Consider the following 17,527-nt stretch of genomic DNA (forward strand, 5'->3'; position numbering starts at 1 on the left):
TCCGTTTTGCCAGAAGACATTTTAATGCTGGTGGGTGAAGGAAAGAAACCGGGGAGGGATCCCAGACGAAGTGAATGGCGGATCCCTTCTGGGAATCCCCCGTGACTGACGGACTGCAGCTTCTTTGTTTCTCTTCCAAAGATCAAGACGCCCAAATGGACAGAGGCATCTTCCAAGCATCTCTAGGCTGCAAAATAAATGAGAGGATGAATATTATTAGTTCTTCAGATTTCCCTTTTGGTATTAATTCTGTTATCTTCTAGCCCTTTGTTCTTTTCTTCTTTCTTTCTTTCTTTCTTTCTTTTTTCCTTCTTTTGCTCTTTTTCCTCATTCCCATTTCCTTCCTTCCTTTGTCCCTTCTTTCCTTCTTACCTTCCTGAATTCCCATTTCCTTCTTTCCTCCCTCCCTCCCTTCCACCCTGCCTCCAATTCTCATTTCCTTCCTTCTTTTCATTTACCATCTCCTTTCTTCCTTCTTTTTATTGCTATCTCCTTCGTTCATTCCTTCCTTCCTCCCATCCACACTCCTCCAATTCACATTACCTCCCTTCCTTCTTTTCATTGCCATCTCCTTCCCTTCTTCCTTCCTTCCTTCTTTCCATCCACCCTCCCACCAATTCTCATTGCCTTCCTTCCTTCTTTTCATTGCCAACTCCTTCCCTCCCTCCTTCCTTCCTTCCATGCACCCTCCCTCCAATTCTCATTTCCTCCCTTCCTTCTTTTCATTGCCAACTCCTTCCCTCCCTCCTTCCTTCCTTCCATCCACCCTCCCTCCAATTCACATTCTTCCTTCCTTCTTTTCATTGCCATCTCCTTCCTTCCTTCCTTCCTTTCCTTCCTCCTTCCTTCCTTCCTTCCTTCCATGCACCCTCCCTCCAATTCTCATTTCCTCCCTTCCTTCTTTTCATTGCCATCCTCCTTCCCTCCCTCCTTCCTTCCTTCCATCCACCCTCCCTCCAATTCTCATTTCCTCCCTTCCTTCTTTTCATTGCCATCTCCTTCCCTCCCTCCTTCCTTCCTTCCATCCACTCTCCCTCCAATTCTCATTTCCTCCCTTCCTTCTTTTCATTGCCATCTCTTTTCTTCCTTGCTTGCTTCCTCCCTCCCCCTTCCTTTCTGTCTACCTGTACTTCGGGGTTATCCTTCTCCTTTTGCCTCTCAGTTGCCCCTACTAATAGATTCTACCTCCTACCCCCACACTCAATACTTTCTCAACCTCTTCGCAGTCCCCATCTTTGGCACTTACTGGATACTCGCAATTCTCTCCATGCCGTTATGGGATACGCGTCCCACTCATCCCCCACGGAGATTGTGTAAGGTCCAGCATCCGAGGCCTCCACTTTTCGGATAACTAAGGCGCACGCTCTCCACACCTCCTCCCGTCCTCTGTGGGCTGCTCCTTTTTGATCAATGAGATAGGAATGGCTGGTCCTACTAAATTTTGCTCTGAAGATCCGTCCTTCTTCGCGTCGATCCTTCCCACGGAACCAGCTGCAGTCGGTAGGATTTGGGATATCGTCTAAGTACAGGTAGACTGATTGGCCAACCCGTGGGTTTGGTGGGAATTGGACCAAGCGGGTGGCTTCAGGATGGGAGATGAAAGGGGAATCTGGAATATCAGAGGTGGAATTCGGCCAGTTCTGACCAGTTCTAGAGAACTGGTAGCGGAAATTTTGAATGGTTCGGAGAACCGCCAAATAACACCTCTGACTGGCCCTGCCATCCCCATCTATTCTCTACCTCCTAAGTCCCAGCTGATCGGCTGGGTCTTCTTTGGTTGCCCTGCACAGGAGAACGGAGCTGGAAAGCAGGTTAGTAGGGTGGGGAGGGAATGGAGATTTTGCAGTATCCTTCCCCTGCCATGCCCACCAAGCCACGCCCACAGAACTGGTAGTAAAAATTTTTGAATCCCACCACTGAAGGAGAGGTTAGGGGAGGGGAAGTTGGAGGAGAAGAGGGGAGGGAAAGGAGGGGAAGGGAAGGAAGGAAGAGGAAGAGGAGGAAGGGGAAGGAAAGGGAAGACAAAAGAGAAAGAGGGGAAACAATGGAGAAGAGAAGGGGAAGTTAGGGGAGGGGAAGTTAGAGGAGGGGAGGTTAGAGGAAGGGGGGGAGGGAAGGGGAGGGAACAGGAGTCCCTAAGGCCATTCTTCCCTTTTACCCTTCAGTTGTCCCCCACCAATAGATCCCGGGTTGGTATTCAGCTGGTTCTGACCAGTTCTGGAGAACCGGTAGCGGAAATTTTGAATAGTTCGGAGAACCGGCCAATACCGCCACTGTCTGGCTCTGCCAACCCCATCTATTCTCTGCCTCCCATCGAGTCCCAGCTGATCATTGGCTGGGTCTCCTTTGGTTGCCCTGCACAGGAGAACGGAGCTGGAAAGCAGGTTAGTAGGGTGGGGAGCGAATGGGGATTTTGCAGTATCCTTCCCCTGCCACGCCCACCAAGCCACTCCCACCAAGCCAAGCCACGCCCACCGAGCCACGCCCACAGAACCGTTTAGTAAAACCATTTGAATACCACCACCGAATAGATCCCAACTCGATTCTTTTCCAATAGCTCCGCAACCCCCGTCTTCGATACTTACAAGAAAGTTGCAGGTTTCTCACTCCAGTTACACGGTCCTTTCCTCCCAGCCCCACCATGGAGACAGTGTAAGGTCCAGCATCAGAGTCCTGTACGTTTTGGATGAGTAAGGAGCACCCTCTCTCCACATCTTCCCGTCCCGTGAAGGCTGGCCCCGTTTGGTTGATTCTATAATATCCCGAGACGGGATCGGACTGCCCTCTGAAAATGTGACTTTTCTTGCTTTGATCTCTCCCTCGGAACCAGTTGCAGGCAGGAGGGGATCGGGGGTCATCTAAAAAGAGGAGGATCATTTTCCCAAAAGTGTGGTAGGGTGGGAATTGGGCTATGTGGATGGTTTCTGATGGTGGGAAGTTGGAGGCCAAAGCCCAAACTGGAAAGCCGGAAAGAAACAAGAGGAGGTGAACGTCGCTTCAATCGCTTTCACATCGGAAAGGACTCTGAATTGGCCCGAATTATGAGATGTGAAGCTTACAAAACTAAACAAAGAAACTAATGCTTCATACACAATCAGACTCCAACATAACCATTTTGAGCCTTGCAAGGGGACAAAAAATAACAATAGACTACCCATCTAAATTCCTAACTAGAGTATAACTTTATTAAAGGTAAAAGGTTCCCTCATACATCCATGCTCATTGCTTCCGGCTCTAGGGGGCGCTGGTGCTCATCTCCGTCACAAAGCCAAAGAGCCAGCGCTGTCCGAAGACGTCTCCATGGTCATGTGGCCGGCATGACTAAACGCCCGAAGGAGCACGGAACGCTGTTCTCTTCCCACCAAAGGGGCCCCTCTTTTTTTACTTGCATTTTTTTTTACATGCTTTCCAACTGCTAGGTTGGCAGAAGCTGCTAGGACAAGGAACGGGAGCTCACTCCATTACGCGGTGCTAGGGATTCGAACCGCCAGCCTTTCAGCGTCTTAGCCGCTGAGCCACCACGTCCCAGTAACTTAATTAGGACCACTCAAATTCATAAGAGGTGCTGGTTTCTGTGTTCACCAGAAGTCTTAATTGGAGGAGGAGGAGGAGGAGGAGGAGGAGGAGGAGGAGGAGGAGGAGGAGGAGGAGGAGGAGGAGGAGGAGGAGGAGGAGGAAGGAAGGAAGGAAGGAAGGAAGGAAGGAAGGAAGGAAGGGAAAGGAGGGGGAGGATATAGACAAGGAGGAAGAGGAGGAGGAGAAGAGGGAGGAAAGGGGAATGGGAAGAGGGAGGAGGAGGGGAGGAGGGGGAGGATATAGACAAGCAGGAGAAGGAGGAGGGGACAGGAGAGGGAGAGGAGAAAGGGAAGGGAAAGAGGAAGAGGAAGGAGGATATAAACAAGCAGCAGGAGAAGGGAGGAAAGAGAGTAGAGGGAGAAGAGGGAGAAGAGAAGAGGAAGGGGAGGGAAAGGAAGGAGGATATAGACAAGGAGGAGGAGGAAGAGGGAGGAGAAGAGGAGGAGGAGGGGAAGAGGGAGGAGGAGAGAAGGGGAGGAGGAGGATATAGACAAGCAGGAGGAGGAGGAAGGAGAGGAGGAGGAGGAGAGGGAGAAGAGAAGGGGAAGGGGGAAAGGAAGGAAGATATAGACAAGGAGGAGGAGGAGGAGGGAGGAGAAGAGGAGGAGGAGGAGGAGGGGAAGAGGAAGGAGGAAAGAGGGGAGGAGGATATAGACAAGCAGGAGGAGAAGAAAGGAGAGTAGAAGGAGAAGAGGGAGAAGAGAAGAGGAAGGGGGAAAGGAAGGAAGATATAGACAAGCAGGTGGAGGAAGAGGGAGGAGAAGAGGAGGAGGAGGGGAAGAGGGAGGAGGAAAGAAGGGGAGGAGGAGGATATAGACAAGCAGGAGGAGGAGGAAGGAGAGGAGGGAGAAGAGAAGGGGAAGGGGACGAGGAAGAGGAAGGAGGATATAAACAAGCAGCAGCAGGAGGAGTTATCCACATTTTCCAAGCTTTGCTCCTGTGACTCACTCAGTCCCTTGACCAGCAAACTTTCAACAGGGACAAGAGAAGCTTTCAGGACCATATTCCAAAGTTCACCCCTGTTCCCTCCCCTGCATTCCACCCAGTTTCCTCTCTCGGCCTCTGAGTGCACCTGAGGCAATGCAAGAGCATGAGAGAAAGGTGTGTGGGGCCACGGGGCATGGATAGAAAAGGACTCACCTCCTCCGCTCTACGGCCGTCCCAGGAGTCTTCCCCAACCTGGTGCCCCTAATCTGCGGCAGTGTGGCAAGTCTAGAGCCCCCTCCCAACAAAACCCCCAACCAAGGTGGAATCGGGGACCGCAGCCCATTTAAATCTTCTGCACGGTTGATTCCTCCCTCTGTGGTTTCCTTACTTCCACCGTTCCCTTCTCACCTGCCAGGATTAGACCCATCCAGCCCATGATGGAACAGTTTAGAAGTGCTGGGGAGAGAGAGAGAGAGAGAGAGAGAGAGAGAGAGAGAGAGAGAGAGAGACAGTCCCAAGACAGGGCTCTCGTTTGGGGTGAAAAATGAATATTTTCTTTTAGCCTTATATAGCTTTAGACCGTCTTTTCAAGAGAATAGGGGGAGTTTCCAGGTAAGCCTTCCCAAATGGAGGAGATATATGAGAACGCTGGAATTAAAGACCGGGGAAGAGATAAAGAGAATTGTGTGTTCCTGGAAATAAAACCCGTTTCCCAACTTTTCCCTGGCAGCTTTGCAAGAACTTTACAGATTACAGATTCACAGAGTCGGAAGGGACCTTGTAGGTCATCTAGTCCAACCCTCCCCTCCCCCACCGCCCAAGCAGGAAGACCCTACACCATTTCTGTCAGGTGACAGTCCAGTCTCTTCTTGAAAGCCTCCAGGGATGAAACTCCCATAACTTCTGAGGGCGACTTCTGCATTGATGACAGAATACGGGTAATCCCAACTTAGACCGGTTCAAATCTTAGTGACCATTCAAATCTACAACGGCGCTGACAAAAGTGACGTATGACCATTTCTCACACGGAAATTCTGTTATCTAGAAGAGGATCCTATTGACAATATAGGGTTAACTCTCTCTGTCTCTCTTTTTTTTTTTTACTTAGTTCTGGAACTTTATTCCTTCCAAATCAATTCAGGGATTTCCCCTGATTTTTTGCTTTGTCTGGTTCCAGTTACTTAATCAGCAGTGACCTTTCCCCCTTTGTTCTTGCTGTTACATAAAAAAATATAACAATGCCCCTTATATAAAGGTAATGGTGCAATCTTGTTTTGGGCCAGATATAGCCATGTCTCCCATCATAATACAGGTACTTCCCAGGTGCATAATGTATAAAGGCCTCCGTAGCTGCCATCATCTTCATCAACATTTAAAAAAAAAAACAACAGCAGAATTTACAAGAAATAGCAGGCAAAACTTATTTTGTGACCAAAAGAAGAAACAGTTATGCAGCGGTAGCAGTCCCTGCATTGAAGCTCCTTGAAGATCCCCAATCTGTTACTATGTTGGCAATTTCATTCCTCTTTTTTTGCAGTAAACTACAGGGTCTGGAATCTCCCAGGTTCGAGACCCACGCTTGGCACGACGGGGTGAGGTCCCCGTTCATTGCTCAAGGTCCTGCCGACTTCGCAGTTCAAAAGCATGTGAACGGGAGTGTCAACTCATAAAATATTTCTGTGATCTTTTTAGAATTGCCAACAGAAAAGGAGGAGAGGGAGCAGCTTGCAAAACCGAAACTGCATTCCATAAATGTTTTCAAAGATAGTAACTAGGTGACCTAAGTTTCTGCCTCGCAAATATCTAACTGGAGAGTATGATTGATGACTCTTGGCTACGGATGTGTCCCATTGGAGAATATGAATTACAATACATTCAGGGGATAGGGAGGAAAACCAGGGTCAAGGGTGACAGTGAATGATGTGCCTCAGAGTCGGTTACACCCAGGCAGCGCCGGTATGTTTACTCCTAATAAATCTTCTTTAAGCTTTGAAAATCCAGCTAGAGACTCATGATTTAAATGCGGGTCACTACCGCAGCCCTGACAGTGAGTAGATCAATAGGTACCACTTCGGTGGGAAGGTAACAATGTTTCGTGCGCCTTCGGCATGTAGCCATGCTAGAAATTGTCTTCAGAAAACGCTGGATCCTTCGGCTGGTGAGCCTGGTGATATTCGAACTTCCAAATTGCAGGCAGCCAGCAGAGAGCAGAAGTAGCCTGCAGTACTGCACTCTAACCACTGCACCACCGTGGCTCTTCCACCTGTTACTTCTTATCCTGCCCTCAGGTGCTTTGGAGAATGGGTTGACCCCTTCCCTCTTTTCTCCGACAGCCCTTCAATATTGGAAGACTGCTATCATATCACCCCTAGTGCTTCTCTTCACTGTCTTGACATATCTGTTAAGATGTTGGATGAAATAACTGCTGGAAATACTTTCCCAACCTTAGCAATTTTTAAGATAGGTGGACTTCAACCCCCAGAAGTCCCCAGGCAGCCACGATAGTAGCTGAAGTCCACAGATCTTATTTTATTCCTAGAATAGTCCAATTTCCCTTTTTCTTTTGTTATGGGGAAACATCTGCCCAACTGCTGGAGATTCCACAATCTCTGCTGCCACCTACTGGCTGGGATTAAAATCTCTCCCAGGAAATCTCTCCCTAGTCCAGGGTAGCATTCACACAACAGAGAACTTGGTTAGTTGCAAACCTTCAGGCTGCATTTTCCACAACCTGCCAAGGTTAGTTGGAGTCATCTTATAAGGGAGAAGAGAGAGAGAGAGAGAGGGAGGGAGGGAGAAAAAGAGAAAGAAAGAAAGAAAGAAAGAAAGAAAGAAAGAAAGAAAGAAAGAAAGAAAGAAAGAAAGAAAGAAAGAAAGAAAGAAAAAGAAAGAAAGAAAGAAAGAAAGAAAGAAAGAAAGAAAGAAAGAAAGAAAGAAAGAAAGAAAGAAAGAAAGAAAGAGAGGGAGGGAAGGGAGGAAAAAGAGAGAAAGAAATAAAGAGAAAGAAAGAAAGGAGGGAGGGAGGGAAGGAAGGAAGGAAAGAAAGAAAAAGAAAAAAGGAGGGAGGGAAGGAAGGAAGGAAAGAAAGAAAAGAAAAGAGGGAGGGAAGGAAGGAAAAGAGGAAAGAAAGAAAAAGAAAGAAAGAAGGAAGGGAGGAGGAAGGAAAGAAGGAAAGAAAGAAAGAAAGAAAGAAAGAAAGAAAGAAAGAAAGAAAGAAAGAAAGAAAGAAAGAAAGAAAGAAAGAAAGAAAGAAAGAAAAGAAAGAAAGTTTGGTTGCAGCACTTTGTTGTTTCTGGCTGCGTGTACAAAGAAATTTCATGATGTGTTAACCCATTTTGTGAATCTACTCTTTAAGGTGAACCATCCATTTGCTTTGGTGCAATAAGTGTATTTCCTTAAAAACCATGTGTTTTATCCCATACGATCACCACGGCTGTGGTTTCTTCGCTTGTCCGCCTGCTGCAGAACCACCAATGCCAGCAGTGAGAGCAAAGGAAAGCTCGCAAAGATCCCTAGAATCTGCTTCCGAGGATCTCACGCTGCCATGGATCTCTGACACGGTGTCTCAAATTAGCCACCAGAGGTCACAAGAGTTATTCACATCGAAATTTCAAATGTAGCAGCCACAGCAGACTCCCAATGCCTTGTTATCCTCCTCACCTTTTCAATTTTTTCATTTGTTTTTCTATTATCTTTCCTTGGAAGTTTTCACCTGTTTCTAATTCTGTGCTTAACTTATGCTTTCATCCAGTGGTGGGATTCAAATAATTTTAATAACCGGTTCTCTGCCTCAATAATTTCTTCCAACAACCAGTTCACCAAACTACTCAGAAAGTTAACAACCGGTTCTCCCGAACTGGTGCGAACTGGCTGAATTCAACCATTGCTTTATATTCATTTATATCCATGTATTTATAGAGCCAGTTTGAACTAGCGGTTAAGGCGCCAGGCTAGAAAGTTGGACACTGCAATCGAGTTTGGAGTGGTTTACCTTCAGTTTGTATCGGTTATTTGCCCGTGTATTATTGTGGTTGAAGCTGAAGAAATTGTTGACATGCAAGACATTGTAGCAGACAATTATGTGTACTATACTTAGATTGGACCGCAGGCGGCGGAGTTCCAGGTTGTCCAAGCCCAAAATTTCAAGCCTGGAGACATAGGGAATTCTATGATGAGTAGAAGAGAGGAGAACTCTACTCCTGAAGCCGCTCAATTGTGTTAATGTCTGATATACAGCGTGGGTATATCTATCTATATCGATCTAGCGTTTGACAAGGATTATCTCTTGTCTGTTGTTTTGGGCTTTTTGTGGTTGTTGGTTTTTTTAGCAAAAGTTGGGCGGGCAGGCTAATCCTGACTCCTCACGACACACCCCCACATTGTTATCGTTTTCTAATCACTTTCTGGCATAGGTTGTGGAAGTGCGAAAACGGGGCTTTCCAGGCATTCAAACTTCTGGGAAATTTGATCTTTCCAGGGGGAGGGGGCCAGGGGAGGTACGGGAACCATGGCAAGGTCTGGTCTCCAAGTTAGAGAGAGAGAGAGAGAAAAAAAAACCCCAAGAAGGTCTAGTATAACCTGACATCCCTTTACTGTCCCTCTCTACCTCCCACCTTATAGTGCAGGGGTCTCCAAACTTGGCAACTTTAAGACTTGTGGACTTCAACTCCCAGAATTCTCCAGCCAGCTAGATGAACAGTCTAGTGCAGGGGTCTCCAAACTTGGCAACTTTAAGACTTGTGGACTTCAACTCCCAGAATTCTCCAGCCAGCTAGATGAACAGTCTAGTGCAGAGGTCTCCAAACTTGGCAACTTTAAGACTTGTGGACTTCAACTCCCAGAATTCTCCAGCCAGCTATGCTGGAGTGAAGTCCACAAGTCTTAAAGTTGCCAAGTTTGGAGACCTCTGTATATAGTGGGTGGGTGGGTTGTGGGGGAATAATCCAAAATTTAAAAAAAGAGAATGGGAATTTTGAGAACTGCTGGGGTTGAGTTCGGTTGGGATATCCAGCTGCAATCATAGGAGCTTAGGTTCTTAATACAGGTCCTCAACTTATAATGGTTCATTGAGTGACCATTCGAAGTGAGAACAGCGCTGGAAAAAGCGAGGTAGGAGCGTTTTTTCTGGCTTATGACCATTGAAGCCTCTCCAAGGTCAAAAGTGAGACGCTTGGCAACGGACGCGTGTTTATTGAACACACTCAAAACCGTAGAGATGGAAGACACCCTCCCATGCTACCACCTCTTACAATACTAGACAACACAGTATCAACAGTAGAGACCTTCAAATTTCTAGGTTCTACTATATCACATGACCTAAAATGGACACCTAACATCAAAAACGTCATCAAAAAAGCACAACAAAGAATGTTCTTTCTGCGCCAACTCAGAAAGCTCAAACTGCCCAAGGAGCTGCTGATCCAGTTCTACAGTGGAATGATTGAGTCTGTCATCTGGACCTCTATAATTGTCTGTTTTGGTTCTGCAACCCAACAGGACAGATACAGACTTCAGAGGATAAATAGGACTGCATAAAAAACAATTACTACCCACATGCCTTCCATGGAGGGCCTGTATTCTGCATGAGTCAGAAAGAGGGCTGTGAAAATATCTACGGACCCCTCACATCCCGGACATAAACTGTTTCAACTCCTTCCCTCAAAACGACGCTATAGGGCACTGCACACCAGAACAACTAGAAACAAGGAGTTTTTTCCCCAATGCCATCACTCTACTAAACAGCTTATTCCCACAACGCTGTCAAACTATTTACTAAGTCTGCATTACTATTACTATTAATCTTCTCATCACTCCTTATCACCCACCCCCTCCCACTTGTGACTGTATGACTGCAACTTTATTGCTTGCACCCTAATGATTTTTATTGACTGTTTCCTGGTATGATTTGATTGCTTATTGTACCCTATGACTATTATTGTTGTATCTTATGATTCTTGACTCTTGATGAAAGTATCTTTTCTTTTATGTACGGTGAAAGCATTCCCACCAAGACAAATTCTCTGTGTGTCCAATCACACTTGGCCAAGAAAGAATTCTATTCTATTCTATTTTTGATTCTATTCCATTTTTGATTCTATTCTATTCTATATTCTATCCTATTTTCTATTCTATTTTCTATTCTATTCTATTCTATTCTATTCTATTCTATATAATCTTCTCATCACTCCTTATCACCCATCCCCTCCAACTTGGGATTGTATGTCTGTAACTTTGTCACTTGTATCCTCACGATTTATATTGACTGTTTCCTAGTAAGATTTGTTTATTGTACCCTATGACTATCATTAAGTGTATCTTATGATTCTTGACTCTTGACCAATGTATTTTTTTTTATGTACACTGGAGCATTTTCCCTAAGATAAATTCCTTGTGTGTCCAATCACACTTGGCTAATAAAGAATTCTATTCTATTTTCTATTCTATTTTCTATTCTATTTTCTATTCTAGATAGATAGATAGATAGATAGATAGATAGATAGATAGATAGATAGATAGATAGATCACCACTCCTTATCACCCATCCCCTCCCACTTGTGAGTGTATGCCTGTAACTTTGTCACTTGTGTACTTATGATTTATATGGACTGTTTCCTAGTAGGATTGGATTGCTTATTGTATCCTATGACTATTATTAAGTGTTGCACCTTATGATTCTTGACCAATGTATCTTTTCTTTTATATACCCTGAGAGCATTTACACCAAGACAAATTCCTTGTGTGTCCAATCACACTTGGTCAATTAAAAAAAATAAAGTATTCTATTCTCTTCTTAACAACCATGGCAAGAAAAGGCGTCAAGTGGGGCAACATTCGCCTCTCAAAGGTCGCACTTGGCCATAGAAATGTTGGGCTTAATTGCAGTCATTAAGTGGAGGACGGCCTGCTGAATAAAAACTGTTGAAAATGGGTCGTCAGGAGGCAGGATTTCTGTAATTTCCACAAAAATTACATTTAAGATGAGAAATATCACTTCCTCTTCTGGATATAACCACATCTCCTGGGTTTACGATGATGGGAAGACAGCAGGCTTCTCTGCTGGGGGTCTCCATACACAGAATCTTCCACCTACAGGTAGTCTTTGACTTACAACCACAATGGAATTTCCATCGGTTAAGCAAGGCAGTTACTAAGTGAGCCATGTCCTATTTTACGGCCTTCCCCTCAGAGGTGGTATTCAGCAGGTTCGGAGCAGTTCTGGAGAACCGGCAGCGGAAATTTTGAGTAGTTCGGAGAACCGGCCAATACCGCCTCTGACTGGCCCCGCCCCCATCTATTCTCCGCCTCCCATTGAGTCCCAGATGATCAGCTGGATCTCCTTTGGTTGCCCTGCACAGGAGAAGGGAGCTGGCCTCTTTTTAAAAAGCACCTTTGGAGACCGATTCATGGTGGGGGGTTTTGTCTCAGCAATCCAAGCCGATTCTACAATGCTCCTTCTGACTTCCATCCTGCTCGTCCTTATTCAGCCTTCTGCGTAAGCTGCACCATGACTCACGTCCTCAGTTTCCCACAGCCCCGAGCTGGAAAGCGCCAGATCCCTGAGTCACTCGCAGTTCCCAGTTTGCAAGGAGAAACGCACCATCGTCTCTATAGGACATCGGTGAGATAAAAACCCCAGCAGCCACAAGCTCACGCAGGATCTTCCTTGGGGGGCAGGGGGGGAAGAGAGGATGAAAAGTCCATAGAGGAACAGAAAAAGGACTCCAAGACCCAGCGCCCCCCCGCGGGTTTCCCTCGTTTCTAAAAACCAGGATTTGTAAGAGGGCCTCCGTGTAAGGGACTCCGTAATCCAGCCCGTCCGCCCCCTTCTCCCACTCATGGAGGCAGAGAAAGGATTTCAGCCAGCGAGATGACGGCCGCATATTTGGAACACCCAAGAAATAAACAGATCTTGGGTTTGCTTGCATCCTCATCCGGTTTCCTGAAGGCTCAAAGCTTTGAAAAAGTCGAGAATGTTGATAGAAGAGGATGTTTGTAGCTGAGGGTTAAACTGTAAGGCCTTCGGTGCTCTGCGAGCCTGGTGCTTTTCTTGCAGACGTTTTCACTACCCAACTAGGGAACATCATCAGTGATAGCAGGGAGTGGGGTTTACAAGGAGGAGGAGGAGGAGGTGGAGGAGGAGGAGGAGGAAGAGGAGGAGGACTGTGAGGTCTTCGGTGCTCTGCGAGCCTGGTGCTTTTCTTGAAGACGTTTTCACTACCCAACTAGGGAACATTATCAGTGCTTAGCAGGGAGTGGGGTTTACAAGGAGGAGGAGGAGGAGGAGGGGGGGAGGAGGAGGAGGAGGACTGTGAGGTCTTCAGTGCTCTGTGAGCCTGGTGCTTTTCTTGAAGACGTTTCACTACCCAACTAGGGAACATTATCAGTGCTTAGCAGGGAGTGGGGTTTACAAGGAGGAGGAGGAGGAGGAGGGGGGAGGAGGAGGAGGAGGACTGTGAGGTCTTCAGTGCTCTGCGAGCCTGGTGCTTTTCTTGAAGACGTTTTCACTACCCAACTAGGGAACATTATCAGTGCTTAGCAGGGAGTGGGGTTTACAAGGAGGAGGAGGAGGAGGAGGGGGGGAGGAGGAGGAGGAGGACTGTGAGGTCTTTGGTGCTCTCTGAATTTAGTGGGGTTTCTACATTTCTTGTAGATGTTTCACTGCCCAACTAGGTAACATCATCAGTGCTAGCAGGGAGTGGGGTTTCCAGGGAGGAGGAGGAGGAGAGGAGGAGGAGGACTGTGAGGTCTTTGGTGCTCTCTGAGCATAGTGGTTTTCTTGCAGACATTTCACTGCCAAACTAGGTAACATCATCAGTGCTGAAGGGAGTGGAGGAGGAGGAGGAGGAGGGATGCTGCAACGGTCGTAAGTGTGAACTAAACGAAATGGTTGTATCTTGTAAGCCAAGCACTTACCTGTAGCCCCTATAAACGGGCTCGAAATCCCAGGACGCTCCCCTCCCTCCCCCTCCCCCAATCCATGGGCCTGTTACTCCTTCCTCAGCCACCAGGGGGCCCGATTCCAAAACCACCAGAGGCAGCGCCACCCCCACCTTTAATCCGGTTCTGGCGGGGGGGGGGGAATCCCGTTCTCCGAAACCCCGCCTTTCCCCCCCCCTCTCCTCCCCCTCCCCGCCCGCCAGCCGCACGTCATTTGCAGCATCGCGCGATCCCTCCCCCTTCCCCTCCCCCCGGAAAGAACCGGACGGCCTGGCATCCGTTGGCGAGGATCTACACCGGGTCCTCCTCTCGCCTTCCTCACCCCCCCCCCCCCCCCAACATACACACGCACAGCCCTTCCAGGATCTGGGGAAGGGAAAAGAGCAGATTCCCACGCGTTCCTCTCCCGCCCCCCCCCACGCGTGGCAGATCTCGCCTCCGGACGGCCCCGGGGAAGGGCTGCGAAAGGGGCGAGAATGGCAGGAAGGGGAATGCGTGCATGAGTCGATCAATGAATGAATCAGTAAATAAATCGAAGTAAAGAAATGAATAAAGAAGTAAGCAAGCCAGTATAAATAAACAAGTAAATAAGTATAAATAAGTAAATAAGTATACAAGTAAATAAATACGTATACACAAGTAAATAAATAAATATAAATCAATAAGTAAATAAGTATAAATAAATAGGGAAATAAGAATAAACAAACAAGTATAAATAAATAAGTATAAATAAATAAGTATATATAAGCAAATAAATAAATAATAAATAAATCAATATAAATTCAGGAAATAGGAATAACTAACTAATTAATTAATTAATGTTGGGAAGGGTTTCCCCCCCCCCCCAAAGTTGGCAGCTCACAGCTTCCACGTCGCAACAACCCTCGACTTGCAAACGTGCTGGGCGGTTGAACTGAACCCAGCGCACCCACCCACCCACGCAAACCCAACCACACACGCACGGAGGCACCCTCCTCCCGCCCCTTATCTCCGAAGGACGCGACCGTCCAGTCCCGGGACTTGTAACCCCGCCCGGGAGGAAGCCGGCTCGACCCTCGGCAGGTGAAGCTCGCCTGCACCTCCCCAGGTGGAGCAGCCGGAGCCCACCTACCTAACACCCCCCCCACACACACACACACACCTCCACCTCCACCTCCACTCCCCGGACTGCTTGCAAGCTGCTTCGTGCCCCGTTTTGTTGCCAGTGTCCCGGGAAGGAGGCGGGTAGGTGTGTGGGCGAGGGTGGGGGGTGGGGGGGCAGGCATCGTTAAACGGGGACAAAAGTCCACGGCAGGCTCCTAGGACGGCGGAAGAGCCTGGCCGCCACCGCCTCTGCCCTACCTGGAGTTGGCGAGGCGCCCGGGCACACCTGGCAGCCTTGAGCCACGCACTCCGGGCGCCCGGGCTGGGGCTTCCCTCGGCTCTGGAAGCCGCCGGGAAAGGGCCGAGGCAGGCGGCCAGGAGGAGGAGGAGGAAGAGGAGGAGGGGTTGGAGGCGGAACTCCCCCGGGGAAGGGAGGCCGGTAAGAGCCACTCCGTGAAAGTCCCTCTCTATTCAGCTGAGCCATCGGGGAAGTCCCAGCTTCCTTCCTCCACCTCCCAAGCTGGGCGAAGCCGGTGTCACCGCCGCAGCCGCCCGGGGATCGGCTCGTGTGGGCGACCCAGGGAGACCCCAGCTCGGCCCACCGACCCTCCTACCGGGGAAGGTGGAGGGGGGGGTGCAAACTTCTGCACACAGCCCGTCGTCGTCCCCCGCTATCGCCCGCCTTTCCCACCTCCCTCCCTCCTTCCCTCCAGCCCGAGAAAGCAAGCGAAAGGATGACTTGGCAAAGGCAGAGGCGAGACGGTCGGGAGGCGTTGGACGGGTGACTCCCTTCGCAGGAATCCGGGCGAGGGATCCAACGAGGTGGAGGGGGGCAAGCTTGGAAGAAGCGTTCGAGCCCTCCCCACCCCCCCGCTTCCCCATCTGCAAACCCGGGATCCACCGGAGAAGAGGCTCCCCGGGGGAAAGGCGCACGGCGCACCGCTAACTCTCGCTGGGAAAGGGGGCTCGGGGGTGGCCGCATGGCTTTTTGGAGGCGGGGAGGCCCCTAGGGAATCAGGAGACAACACCCCCCAACTATCCCACCCCACCGAATGGGGTCGTAGTTGGACACCGAGCCCGCAATGCTCGGAGAAGGAGGACGCCGCTGCGCCCTCCTCCTCCTCCTCCTCCTCCTCCTTCTTCCCATCAGCTGAAAACCGTGCACGGGGTTGCTTGGCAGAGTATATTTTTTTTTGGAGGGGGGAAGGAGTAAAGGAGAATTTGTCCTTGCAAAGATGGGGGGTTGAGGCGTCTGCTCCCCCACCCCACCTCCCTAAATCCCCCCCACCCCACCCCACCCGCCTCCAGGAGGAGGAACCTCTCTTGAAAGAAAAAGGAAAAGCTGAAGAAGGAACCTGGGACAGGTAAAACGGCAGCTCCCCTCTTTGAACCCGGACACCCAAGGAAGATGGCCGGGGAGTTTCCTGTGGACCTGCGTACCTGGCGAAAAGAGGGGGGCCAAGACAAGCCACCCCCCGCGCACGGAGACCCTCCTCCCGCCCCCTCGGCGGGCCACCAGGAGCCCCGCTGGGTAGCTACGACCGCGGGAGGAACCCCGGTGCCCCGGGAACCCGTAGCCAGGGAAGCTCCGGTGGGTCAGCCTGGACCCCGGCCCGGGACTCAAGACGCCGCTGCGACCCCCAAAGAGGGGCTGCCCGAGGAAAAGAAGCCCGAGATGTATTTACCTCTGAGGAAACGCCGTTACGCCGTGGAGGGAGCGAACGGGGACGCGCCGGGACCTCTGGCGGGCAAGGTGCCCAAGGCGGAGAGTGAACTGGAAGGGAATGGATCCCAGTCGCCCCACTGCAACGGCTACCACCTCCCTTGTTATGTCTCCATGCCCTACCCCCGGGTCTCGGTGTCCTATTATCCAGGTAAGGGCTCAGCACCTCTTTGAAATGAAAACCTTCCTTCCTTCCTTCCTTCCTTCCTTCCTTCCTTCCTTCCTTCCCTGGTCCCTCTAATTTTTAGGCGTCCCTGCCAGTTTCCTTCTTCTGCGTCCCCCTCCCCCCCCCAGCATCTCACCCCCCACCCCCAATGATTTAGGGCAGCTTCCCTTTCTTCTGGTTCCACACGTCCAATCTATGTATGTTATTTCAGGCAACCTGTGGTAGCCTCCCTGCTGCTCCAGCAGACTCGGGGGTGGCTTAGAATAAATGCTACGGAAACGAAAACAATGCAAGATAGAGAGAGACGTCGACAGGGAAGGAGACTATATGAAGACTATATGAAGAACCATTAAGAGAGAGGAAGAGAACCCTCCCCCCCACCCCCCCCGACCCCCGACCTAGGTTTTTCCTGAGCTCTTTCTTACCCAACCTGGGGTGTGAGGAAGGTTAAGTAAATAAATGAGTGGGGGAGAGATTTGCTTTAATTGGAGCCCCCTTTCCCCCAATCTCTCCTTGTGAAGTAGGCTGGAAGGAGGAGGGGGCAGAGGGAGGGAGAAAGGGGGAGACACAGAGGGAAAGGGAGGGAGGGGAGAGAGGAGAGAGGAGGGAGAGGGGAGAGAGGGAAAAGAGAGAGGGGAGAGAGGGGAGAGAGAGGAGAGAGAGGAAGAGAGAGGGTGGGAGACAGAGGGGAGAGAGAGGAGAGAGGAGAGAGGAGGAAGAGAGGGAGAGGGGAGAGTGGAAGGGAGAAAGGGGAGGCAGAGAGGAGAGGGAGGGAGAGGGTAGAGAGGGAGAGAGGGAGAAAGAGAGGGAGAGAAAGAGAGGAGAGGAAGAGAGAGAGACAGAGGAGAAAAGGGGGAGACAGAGGGAGAGAGAAAAGGGGAGAGAGGGAGGGTAGAGGGAGAGAGGAGGGAGAGAAGGAGGAGGGAGAGGAGGAGAGGGTGGAAGGGAGAAAGGGAGAGAGAGACAGAGGAGAAGGGGAGAGGGAGGGAGAGAGAGACAGAAAGGAGGGAGAGAGAGGGAAAGGAGGGAAAAAAGAGGGAGAGAGAAAGTGGGAGAGAGGAGAGAGGGTGGGAGACAGAGAGAGGAAGAGGAGGGAGAGAGAAACGGGAGAGAGA

The 17,527-nt window shown here is 49.6% G+C and overlaps 2 protein-coding genes across 4 annotated transcripts in view; one reads left to right on the forward strand and one right to left on the reverse strand.

The window, feature by feature from the left end:
- On the reverse strand, positions 1–15,007 carry LOC113446047 (cell adhesion molecule CEACAM10-like). Its single transcript, XM_026715477.2, has 4 exons — positions 14,782–15,007; positions 2,586–2,957; positions 1,247–1,609; positions 1–187 (listed from the first exon to the last, which is right to left on the reverse strand). Exons 1-4 carry the CDS (start codon positions 15,005–15,007, stop codon positions 183–185), a joined length of 966 nt encoding a protein of 321 aa, XP_026571262.2. The 3' UTR covers positions 1–182.
- BCL3 (BCL3 transcription coactivator) overlaps positions 14,865–17,527 on the forward strand; it is a 27,458-nt gene continuing 24,795 nt past the window's right edge. For all 3 annotated transcript variants that reach the window (XR_015744872.1, XM_026715468.2, XM_087940169.1), the window contains exon 1: positions 14,865–16,397. Coding sequence is in view for 2 of the 3 variants with exons in the window: in XM_026715468.2 (XP_026571253.2) it covers positions 15,932–16,397 (466 nt within the window). In the remaining variant the exon portion in view is untranslated. The remainder of the gene's footprint in view (positions 16,398–17,527) is intronic.

Source organism: Pseudonaja textilis, chromosome 10 (genome assembly GCF_049901715.1).
Source record: "Pseudonaja textilis isolate UNSWEBS1 chromosome 10, rPseTex1.2, whole genome shotgun sequence".
Classification (NCBI taxonomy): domain Eukaryota; kingdom Metazoa; phylum Chordata; class Lepidosauria; order Squamata; family Elapidae; genus Pseudonaja; species Pseudonaja textilis.